This window comes from Abrus precatorius, unplaced genomic scaffold (assembly GCF_003935025.1).
Source record: "Abrus precatorius isolate BTA unplaced genomic scaffold, Abrus_2018 Scaffold8, whole genome shotgun sequence".
Classification (NCBI taxonomy): Eukaryota; Viridiplantae; Streptophyta; class Magnoliopsida; order Fabales; family Fabaceae; genus Abrus; species Abrus precatorius.
This window is the reverse complement of record NW_020874428.1, coordinates 1,270,037-1,280,583: the sequence shown is the minus strand read 5'-3', so window position 1 is coordinate 1,280,583 and position 10,547 is coordinate 1,270,037. Positions and strand designations below refer to the sequence as shown.

General features: G+C 30.7%; 1 protein-coding gene across 1 annotated transcript; it reads left to right on the top strand.

Moving 5' to 3' along the window:
* The first annotated feature begins 683 nt into the window (after positions 1-683).
* On the top strand, positions 684-9,603 carry LOC113845826 (plasma membrane ATPase 4-like). Its single transcript, XM_027473446.1, has 16 exons — positions 684-1,065; positions 3,515-3,634; positions 3,719-3,955; positions 4,398-5,159; positions 5,274-5,396; positions 5,473-5,577; positions 5,669-5,813; positions 5,905-6,069; positions 6,514-6,752; positions 6,841-6,873; positions 6,978-7,059; positions 7,159-7,319; positions 7,417-7,590; positions 7,930-8,112; positions 8,207-8,388; positions 9,399-9,603. The coding sequence occupies exons 1-16, from the start codon at positions 1,018-1,020 to the stop codon at positions 9,493-9,495; spliced, it is 2,856 nt and encodes a 951-aa protein (XP_027329247.1). The 5' UTR covers positions 684-1,017; the 3' UTR covers positions 9,496-9,603.
* The last annotated feature ends 944 nt before the right edge of the window (positions 9,604-10,547 follow it).

The following is a 10,547-nucleotide window of genomic DNA, read 5'->3' as shown; positions in this document are numbered from 1 at the left end:
TCAAAGTTTATATAACTTTTAGGTGAAATTTTTTATATTGTGATCAGTTAATTTGTAATAATAGACACTTTTATCAATTTAATTTATAAAATTTTTGAAAAAAATAGCATTTAGGAGTTTTAGATAAAAAAAAAAATCGACGAAGAGACTAAATGTATATAATTCTAAAATATAAAAATTTAATTAGTTAATTATTTTTTGAAAAATTAAAAGTCATACATAGTCAAAAGTAGAGGGGAAAAGTGTAATTAAATTAAAAATTTATATTAAAATATTAATAATATAAGTTATAAAATATATTTATCCTATTTCCTTACCAGGACCAATAATTAATATATATATATATATATATATAAACAATATTATATTGTATGCAGTAATTTATTTAATTTAATTTTAATTTAATATTTTTAGAAGATAAAATTAAAATTGAAAATATTGATAAAATAAGCTTAATTAAAATAAAATAAAAAATAAGTTCATCTTATTTTATTATCATAAAATACATTTATGGTTTTTTATTAATTAAACAAGCACAAAAAATTAAATATATTTTTATCATTCTAAAATATATTATATAACCCATTTGATCTATTTTTAACTTAACCTCTCCACAGTAATGAAAAGAAAAAGTTAACTGTTTCTATAATCGATAATAAGTAATGAAAAGATTGGGGAGAAGAGAGAGTGGAACCCACGAGGCACAAGCAGAAACAAGAGCCACCCAGGCCTAACCCGATTCATTGTGTGTTTTAGTGCTCTCAACCCTCTTTGTAGCCATAAAGAGGCGAAGAGGGGGCACAAAGAGAAGTTCACGGCTTCACTTTCACCTCAAACAAATTCCAATCTTCAATCTCTTTCTTTTCTACTACTTTTTCCCTTCCTTGCATTTATTTTCTTTTGGACTTTTCCACTCATGCACCCTTCTATCCTCTCTATTTAACCCTTCCTTTCTCTTTGCCTTCCATCTCTCCCATAATTCACATACTCTTCTTCTTCTTCCTCCTCACCATCATCATGGGTGGCATCAGCCTCGAAGAGATCAAAAACGAGAACGTCGATCTGGTACCTGTCATGCTTCTTCTTCCCCTTTTTCTATTTTTCTATCTACCCTTCTCCTTTACCTTCATCATTCCTCTTTCTGCTTCCTAACCCATCAATTTTTTCAACATCACCTCTTAAACTGATTTTAAGCATATGAAAATTTTATTCTTTTAATTTAATTTGCTGTCCCCAACCCTTCTTCTTTTCTCTAAAAACTCGATTGGAAAGACACTGATTTTGATGAGCTGGATACTCTAACAGTGTGCTGCAAGAAGTTTTTTCATTTGGGGTAAAGACTCTCAATAAAAATTATTGTAATACTCTCGTTAATTAATGTGATAAATGCATTAATTACAAAATTAAAAACAATTTTTTTTAAAAAACATTTACAATAATATTTTAAAGAAACTATTTTTAATTCCACAATCAATACATTTAACATTTATTTTACTTTAATAAATACATAAAAGGTATGTATTGAAATTTCTTAGGATATACGTATATGGCTAACTAGCATAAAATGATTACTACTACTATACGTCATCGTTTGATCATTTTTTGCCGTGTCAACTAAAATCCTGTTTTTCTGGGTTGTTAGCTTATTTTTATCTTCAATTTTCTTTATGTTAATATTTTTCATATCTTATTAATTATTATTGATTCCCATTTAATTATTCCACTCTTACATGCTTATTTATTCCTGTCCATATTTATTATTTATTAATTTTTATCGTCTATCTTTAAGGATAAAAAATTACTTATAATTTAATAATAATAGAGGAAAATAAATATAAAAGTTATTTTTTAAGTATATATTCATATAATAGTAATATAAATAAAAATTATATATATATATATATATATATATATATATATATTATGAAAAAAAAAATATGTTTTGGGTAGATTCCAAGAAATCCACACCGTACGATTAGTGGCAGCTGAAGAAAGACTAGAAATAGCTCTTTCTTCACGCACGGCACGCTTCTCTCTATACTCAAGCGCCTTAATACTATGGCTATTGAAAATTTCATGGGTTTCTTCTTCTAAGGTTGAAAAGTGTGCCACTATCATTTTTCAAGCATTTAAAATTGACAAATCAAATATGAATAATGATAAAAATAAAGATATGTTCAACTTTAATTTAAAGTTTTAGGTTAAATGAAATCAAGAGTTATGATATCTTTATTTTTATTTTTTTATTTATACATTTTTTTTACTTTATCACTAGGAGTTGTATCTTCTGGTTGTGGCAATCCAACCCTAAAATTGTTTGTAGCTTGTATAAAATATGATTATCTATGTTGTTAAATTAAATTTAAAATAGTAAGAAGATTAGATTTAAATTGAATTTTAATAATCAGTTTTAAAGTTTTGGTTGAATTAAATAATTATTTTTACTAGATCTCGATTCTAATTCTTATAATTTTTTTTATTTTTATACATTGTTTTTTTAATTTTAATTTTAATTTTTAATATTCAGGTAGAATCATTTTTACTTTTTTGAATTTTTTTTGCCTATCTGTATGTTCTTGTTGTTTTCACTGATCTATAAGAACGAAAATTTAAATTGGATGCAATTATAGAGCATTAAGATGAATGTTTGTGTGCCCTTTATTTAATTGTATGTTTGTTTTATTTTATTTTACAAGAGTTCAAGGTGAATAGGGACCTTGCACTTTTTGCACGTGAATTTCTTAATTCATCTTGGATCTAAGTCACAAGATGCGTATTCAATAGATTTTGAAATTTAATATTCTATCGATGGATTCTGGTATTAATAAATTTTAGTTTATAACCAAACTTATGTTAAAAAAAATGTGTTATTAGCAATTTTTGTGTGAAGAGGTAATAGATATAATTAGGTTTATAATTAATACTTCATTTTTACTTTAGATAATTTTGCAATTAAATTTAGCCCGTTCATTATCTGTACAATCTCAAGCTAATGTGTTTAAAAAATGGTTATTTTATATTTCCAAAATTTTTCACATTTAATTTAAGAAAAAATAAAATAATTTGAGTAAAGTTACACGGATAAAATTTTGTGTATTTCATTTTATCAATAAAACTCCATGTGCAGGCTTTTTAAAATGCTGGCATAAATTAGGTTTTTTTAATATATATATATATATATATATATATATATATATTTATGTTTTTCAAGGCAGAAATAGTTTACAATAGTTTAAGATTTTTATAAATTATTTTAATAAATTTTATTGTTTAATATATTTTATCGTATTTAAAAAATTATTAAATAAATATTTAATTAAATTGTGTATTTAAATATACCATAAAAAATATCAGTTTAAATATTATTATTATTATTATTAACCTATGCAACTTTGCATAATATATATAGGGAGCAAAATAAATGAGCTACATGAAATTTATTAGACACATTTTGGTAGATGCTGATTAAACATTTTGAGAAATAACGATAATTCAAATCACCCTTTGTCCCCAGGAACGGATTCCAATAGAGGAGGTGTTTGAGCAACTGAAATGTTCAAGAGCAGGTCTAACATCAGACGAAGGGGCCAACAGGCTTCAAGTCTTTGGACCAAACAAATTGGAAGAGAAAAAAGTATTTTTTCACAAACTCAATATTGCACTTTTAAGTTTTTGCTTCATTTGATGCACATAGGTGATGTCTTATGTGATGAAACAGGAGAGCAAAGTTTTGAAGTTCTTGGGTTTTATGTGGAACCCCTTGTCTTGGGTCATGGAAGCTGCTGCTATAATGGCCATTGCTTTAGCAAATGGAGGAGGAAGGCCACCAGATTGGCAAGATTTTGTCGGAATTATTGCTCTTCTTGTGATCAACTCCACAATCAGTTTTATTGAGGAAAACAATGCTGGCAATGCTGCTGCTGCTCTTATGGCCGGTTTAGCTCCCAAGACCAAGGTCCTATTTTATCCACTAACTTTTTTGTCGAGTTTATTATACAATTTGGTCCTTAAAAGTGACAAACTTGTGTTACTGCCATCCTTTAAGTGCATGTCTATATGAATTAGTCCACCAAAGAAACAACTTGCTTATAAATTTTTACAACCAAGTGTGTTTGGTTCAGCTTGTTTTGAAGAAATAATGCTCATTTTTGTCAGCTCCTTGAGACAACTTTGGAAAAATTTGAGGTTATGTCTTAAAAATAATCAGATTCAAACATGCACTAAATAGTCAACTTGTAAATAATTTCATAATTCAAAGGACTAATTTGGATAGATGAAAACAAGGACCAAAGCAATAAAAGTTGCCACTTTCAGGGACCAAATTATCTATTAACTCCTTATTTATGCGCCATCTTTTTTATCAATGTTTGTTAAATATTTGTGGCATCAAATTTTAGGTACTAAGGGATGGCCATTGGAGTGAACAAGATGCTGCAATTTTAGTACCTGGAGACATAATCAGCATTAAGTTAGGAGATATCATTCCAGCTGATGCCCGTCTTCTTGACGGCGACCCTTTGAGTGTTGATCAGTCTGCTTTAACTGGAGAATCTCTTCCTGTGACAAAGAATCCCTCAGATGAAGTGTTTTCAGGATCAACTGTTAAGAAGGGCGAGATAGAAGCAGTTGTGATTGCAACTGGTGTGCACACCTTTTTTGGCAAAGCAGCTCATCTTGTGGACAGCACTAATCAAGTTGGACACTTCCAGAAAGTGCTTACAGCAATTGGTAATTTCTGCATTTGCTCAATTGCTGTTGGAATTGCTATTGAGCTCATAGTTATGTACCCGATACAACACCGCAAGTACCGGGATGGAATTGACAATCTGTTGGTTCTCTTGATTGGAGGAATTCCCATTGCCATGCCAACTGTGTTGTCTGTCACTATGGCTATTGGTTCTCACAGGCTTTCTCAGCAAGGTGCCATTACAAAAAGAATGACAGCCATTGAGGAAATGGCAGGGATGGATGTTCTATGCAGTGACAAAACTGGAACTCTCACCTTGAACAAGTTGAGTGTTGATAGAAGCTTGATTGAGGTGTTTGCTAAAGGTGTTGAGAAGGAGTATGTTATCCTTCTAGCAGCCAGAGCTTCCAGGACTGAAAATCAAGATGCTATAGATGCTGCAATTGTTGGGATGCTTGCTGACCCAAAGGAGGTATATTTGTCAAAACCTTACTCTTTAGGACAAGAATCATAAAGGGAAGAAAAAACAAAGAAAACTTGAATTTGGATATGCATAAAATTTAATTTTAATGTTTTTATTGATCAGGCACGAGCCGGCATTAGGGAGGTACATTTTCTTCCTTTCAATCCGGTAGACAAGAGGACTGCTCTAACCTACATTGATTCTGATGGACATTGGCATCGAGCTAGCAAAGGGGCCCCCGAGCAGGTACATATGTGTTTCACTGACACCATCTTATGATGTTTTATGAAGATGATTAAACCATGTTTTTCTCCTGCTTTAGATCCTGAATCTTTGCAACTGCAAAGAGGATGTTAGGAAAAAGGTTCATGCAGTAATTGATAAGTTTGCTGAGCGTGGACTTCGGTCTTTAGGTGTTGCAAGACAGGTACACAAAGATGAAAACATCGTGTCTTTTTTCTACTTGATTGAAATGAGTGCACTTCTTTAATTGAAAGCTTGTATGATCTATGCTACAGGAAGTACCTGAAAAAACAAGAGATAGTCCTGGTGGACCATGGCAATTTTTTGGTCTGCTACCATTGTTTGATCCTCCTAGGCATGATAGTGCTGAAACAATTAGAAGAGCTCTTAATCTTGGTGTGAATGTTAAGATGATTACTGGTGAGATTTCAAATCATGATTTCTTGTACCTTTTACCGTAAAACTGAAAGTATGTCTCTTTGAAATTACTTGTGGCTGTGTCATTCTGTAGGGGATCAGCTTGCCATTGGAAAGGAAACTGGCCGAAGGCTTGGAATGGGAACAAACATGTACCCTTCATCTTCTTTGCTTGGCCAAGACAAGGATGCTTCTATTTCAGCTCTTCCAGTTGATGAGTTGATTGAGAAGGCCGATGGATTTGCAGGAGTATTTCCTGGTAGGTCCTTGAGATTTGTATAATTGTATACCATATTTTACTTGATAAGGAGTTACATCTTTACTTCAATGTTTATAAGATAATAATAACAGCTTTGTTGACCTAAACCCTTATGGTTAAGTTTAAGCATCTAAATAGTAATTTCTTTTATCAAAAAACGTAATATTTATTATACTTTTTTATTCTCAAGGTGATGATTATTTTCTCTTCCAATAAAAGTTTATCACTTTTAAGGGATGATGTTAGCATTTTCCTTATAATAATGATGAGCAATCATCCATTATCTTTGCCTTCAACTATTTTCAAATACCCTTTACTTGCCATGGCATCTTTTCAAGTATGGAAAAAGAAACTGCTATTTTTATCAACAGTGTGATTATGTTTCAAAATTTAGCTACACTTCTACCATTTTAATTCCTTTTCTCTTTGTATGATATATGATAGAACACAAATATGAAATTGTTAAGAGGCTGCAAGAGAGGAAGCATATCTGTGGAATGACAGGAGATGGTGTAAACGATGCCCCTGCATTAAAGAAAGCAGATATTGGAATTGCTGTTGCTGATGCCACAGATGCTGCTAGAAGTGCTTCTGATATTGTCCTCACTGAACCTGGTCTGAGTGTCATTATTAGTGCAGTGCTCACCAGCAGGGCAATTTTCCAAAGAATGAAGAACTATACTGTTAGCTTCCTTGATTTCCTAATTTAATTTCTTGATTTTATTTGAATGTTTTTATTTGTCTAATCCAGAAGGTTTGATTGTGGAACAGATCTATGCTGTGTCAATCACCATTCGTATTGTGGTAAGTGCTGAAATTAGGCTGATTCATAAGATGCCAATTTTTTTTCTACATACTTATACTACATAATCATACACTCTGATCTTTTTTTTCTTTTATTTTGGTAGTTTGGCTTCTTGTTCATTGCGTTGATCTGGAAGTTTGACTTTGCGCCCTTCATGGTTTTGATCATTGCCATACTAAATGATGGTAAGACCATATATACTTGAACTTCATGTTATTTACTTTTACAGTTTTCAGTTCTGCTATAATGTTTAAACTGATTTCCTTACTCTACCATACATTAAGGTACCATTATGACAATTTCCAAGGATAGAGTGAAACCATCTCCACTGCCTGATAGCTGGAAACTGAGGGAGATATTTGCTACTGGTGTTGTGCTGGGAAGTTACTTGGCACTAATGACAGTAATATTTTTCTGGGCAATGAAAGATACCAACTTCTTCTCGGTACATAATATTTACTTATTGTTTATTACCCCTTAACATCATCATCACCAACTATTCAAAATCCTAAGTTCTGTGAGCGCAACTTTTACTTTTGCAGAACAAGTTTGGTGTGAGGTCACTGAGAAATAGCCCTGAAGAGATGATGGCAGCATTGTACCTACAAGTCAGTATAATAAGTCAGGCACTAATCTTTGTCACTAGGTCCCGAAGCTGGTCTTTTGTTGAAAGACCTGGTCTTCTCCTACTAGGAGCTTTTATGATTGCTCAGTTGGTAAGATTGAACCTCCTATTCTCAGCAATGCAGTATGTAGGAAATATTTTCCGTTTTCACTTATAATTACAAAAATGTCATCTTATTTTCATTTTGTTTCCTGCTTCAAAGATTTGTGTAGGAAACAGTGAAAGCAATTTTTTATTGTTTTTATACAAATCTTTCAAAACAGAAAACAAAATGAAAAGAATATGACATTTTCGTAAATAAAAGTGGTAGCAGAAAATAAAAACAAAAGAAATTCTCAAACCAAATGGCCCCTTAGTTATCAAGGCAAATGAGTGTTTAGTGTTCTTGGCTTTCATTGGCAGTAACAATAATTTGTTGTGTAACTTGCAGGTTGCAACATTTATAGCAGTATATGCTAATTGGGGCTTTGCAAGAATAAAGGGAATGGGATGGGGTTGGGCTGGTGTAATCTGGGTGTACAGTGTGGTAACCTATATCCCTCTTGATTTACTCAAATTTGCAATCCGTTATATTCTAAGTGGGAAAGCTTGGGATAATCTTTTGGAGAACAAGGTAGGTTCTTTATATATATAGTATATGTTGTTGCATTATTGATCTAATTCAGAGGTATAAAGATTCATAACATGTTGATGCTCTCCCATCACAGACTGCCTTCACTACAAAGAAAGACTATGGCAAAGAAGAGAGGGAAGCTCAATGGGCAGCTGCACAAAGGACACTTCATGGTCTTCAACCTCCTGAAACCTCCAACCTTTTCAATGAGAAGAATAGCTATAGGGAGCTTTCAGAGATTGCAGAGCAAGCCAAGAGACGTGCCGAAGTTGCTAGGTAAGCCATTAACTTGTCTCAGATCAAGTTAGTGCCTCACAAGCTTCATGAAGCAGCAATCACTTCTGTTACTTTTTATAAAAATAAAAAACTAAAGAAGAATGCTAACAATATATTCTCTAATACCCTCGTAATTATTAACTAAAATTTATTAAAACTATAAAAATATAAAAACAAAATATTAAATTAGGAATAATAATATCTACACAATTTTTATAATTTTTAATAAATTTTAACTAATAATTAAGAGTATGCTGAAAAAATGTGTTAGAAAATATTATTAGCTTTTTTTTAATTAATTTATCAAGACTACTAAAAAGTAATTATATAATTTGTATTATATTTTAAAAATACTTATAATATTAAATTGTTAAATTAATGACTTATATATTAAATAAATGAATATAAATGAACGAGTGTCTTGAAAAAATAAATTTTATAATAAATAAAAATATAAAAAATTAATAATTAATGCTTCTGAAAATTATCTTTCCTTATAATTAGAATAAAAAATGATTGATCATTATTTTTTTATGAATAATGATAGGAGGGAGTATTATAGAAAATATTAACCATGCACTATTTAATGCATTCTATTAAACATACTTTTTCACATAAATCTATATCATTGATTGAAATTTATTTAATTAGAATTACAAAATGATGTGGTTCTTGTCCCCTGGTTAACGAGTCTCATCCATAATATTGTGATATTTAATAAATTTCAGCTTATAACAGAGAGTAACTTGCTACCAAGTAGCACTCCTCACTATAACATGGGAATTCTTTGCAAAGCAGTCACATATTCTTTGTTATTGGGTGAAATCCACTGAATAAGTAGTGAGACTCCATTATTTGGTGAACCTACATGAATTTCATCTAGTAATAAAAAGTGCATCAAGAAATTATATTACTATATGATACTGAGGGATGATGAATGAGTTATATATATATGTGTGTGTGTGTGTGTGTGTGAAATTCATGTTAACAAATTTTGAAATGTGCTACAGGCTTAGGGAGCTTCATACTTTGAAGGGACACGTTGAGTCAGTGGTGAAGCTGAAGGGACTTGACATTGATACAATTCAGCAGCACTATACAGTTTAAGAAGCTTGGAAAACCTTCAAGAAGAACCAGTTCAGTGCTTTTTTTGAACAAAATCATATATAATGACGAAGAAAGAGCTTTTTCAACCCATCTTTTAAGATAAATATAATATATATAAAATGACAGTCTTGTGAAAATTTGAATGGTCTCTCGGTGTTCCCATCTATTCTAGGAGGAGATACTATGCTCTTTACTTAACATATAACATAATTGATAATGATAGGGTTTAATATCATCTTTTCTTTCTTTCTTTTTTTTTCCCTTTTCTGGTAGTATGCTAGTGTTATTAATATCACATTAAAGCCCATGGTATTAACACTTTCTCAATATTGAACTTAATCTGTTTACCTCAAGCTAAAGAAAGTGTATTTTTTTTGCATTTTTGCTAAGTGAAAAATACACTAACTGTAGGGCGTAGTTACTACAGAAGATCCAATTTTTTTTCACAAAGTTTTTTTTACATGTCATCTTTAAGTATTTTAAATTCCGTTTGCAATGTGGCCTAATGCAGCCAATGTGGTCTACAATCACTAATTGATGTGGTTGCAGCACATAAAAATAATAAATAAATGCTTCACTGCTTGAATTGAACTGAAAAGGCCTAAAACTGAAGTCATGCCTAGTCTCTCTAGAAAGTAGAAACTGTTCTAAAATCCAATTCTACTATAGTGGATTCGCCTGTATTGTATTTTATCATTATCCCCATTCATGCACTGGTCTTAGTGAATGTTTGAAACTGCTTATTTTTAAAATTGTTTATTTATAAAACTTTTCTCAAAAAGTTTAAAAAAAAATGTTTCTTTAAGATAAGCTCAACGAAATATGCACTTGGAGCATTCTCCCTCCTATTTTTTTTGTAAATTAAAAAATAGGTATATGTGTTTATTTTTCTTAATAATAAAAACTAAAGATTGATTTTTAAGATATATTAATTGTTAAGTTCTTCTCATATCCTCATTTATTTTCAAATTTGCCTAAATAAAACATCCACTTATTACCTATATAAGTGAATATATTCATTCATTTAATACTATAGATATTTTTATAATATA

Coding starts and splice junctions, on each gene's coding strand:
- LOC113845826 (XM_027473446.1), top strand. CDS start 1,018: ATGGGTGGCATCAGCCTCGAAGAGATCAAAAACGAGAACGTCGATCTG. Junction 5,160..5,273: donor TGCTTGCTGACCCAAAGGAG/GTATATTTGTCA, acceptor TTTATTGATCAG/GCACGAGCCGGCATTAGGGA. Junction 7,591..7,929: donor CTTTTATGATTGCTCAGTTG/GTAAGATTGAAC, acceptor TGTAACTTGCAG/GTTGCAACATTTATAGCAGT.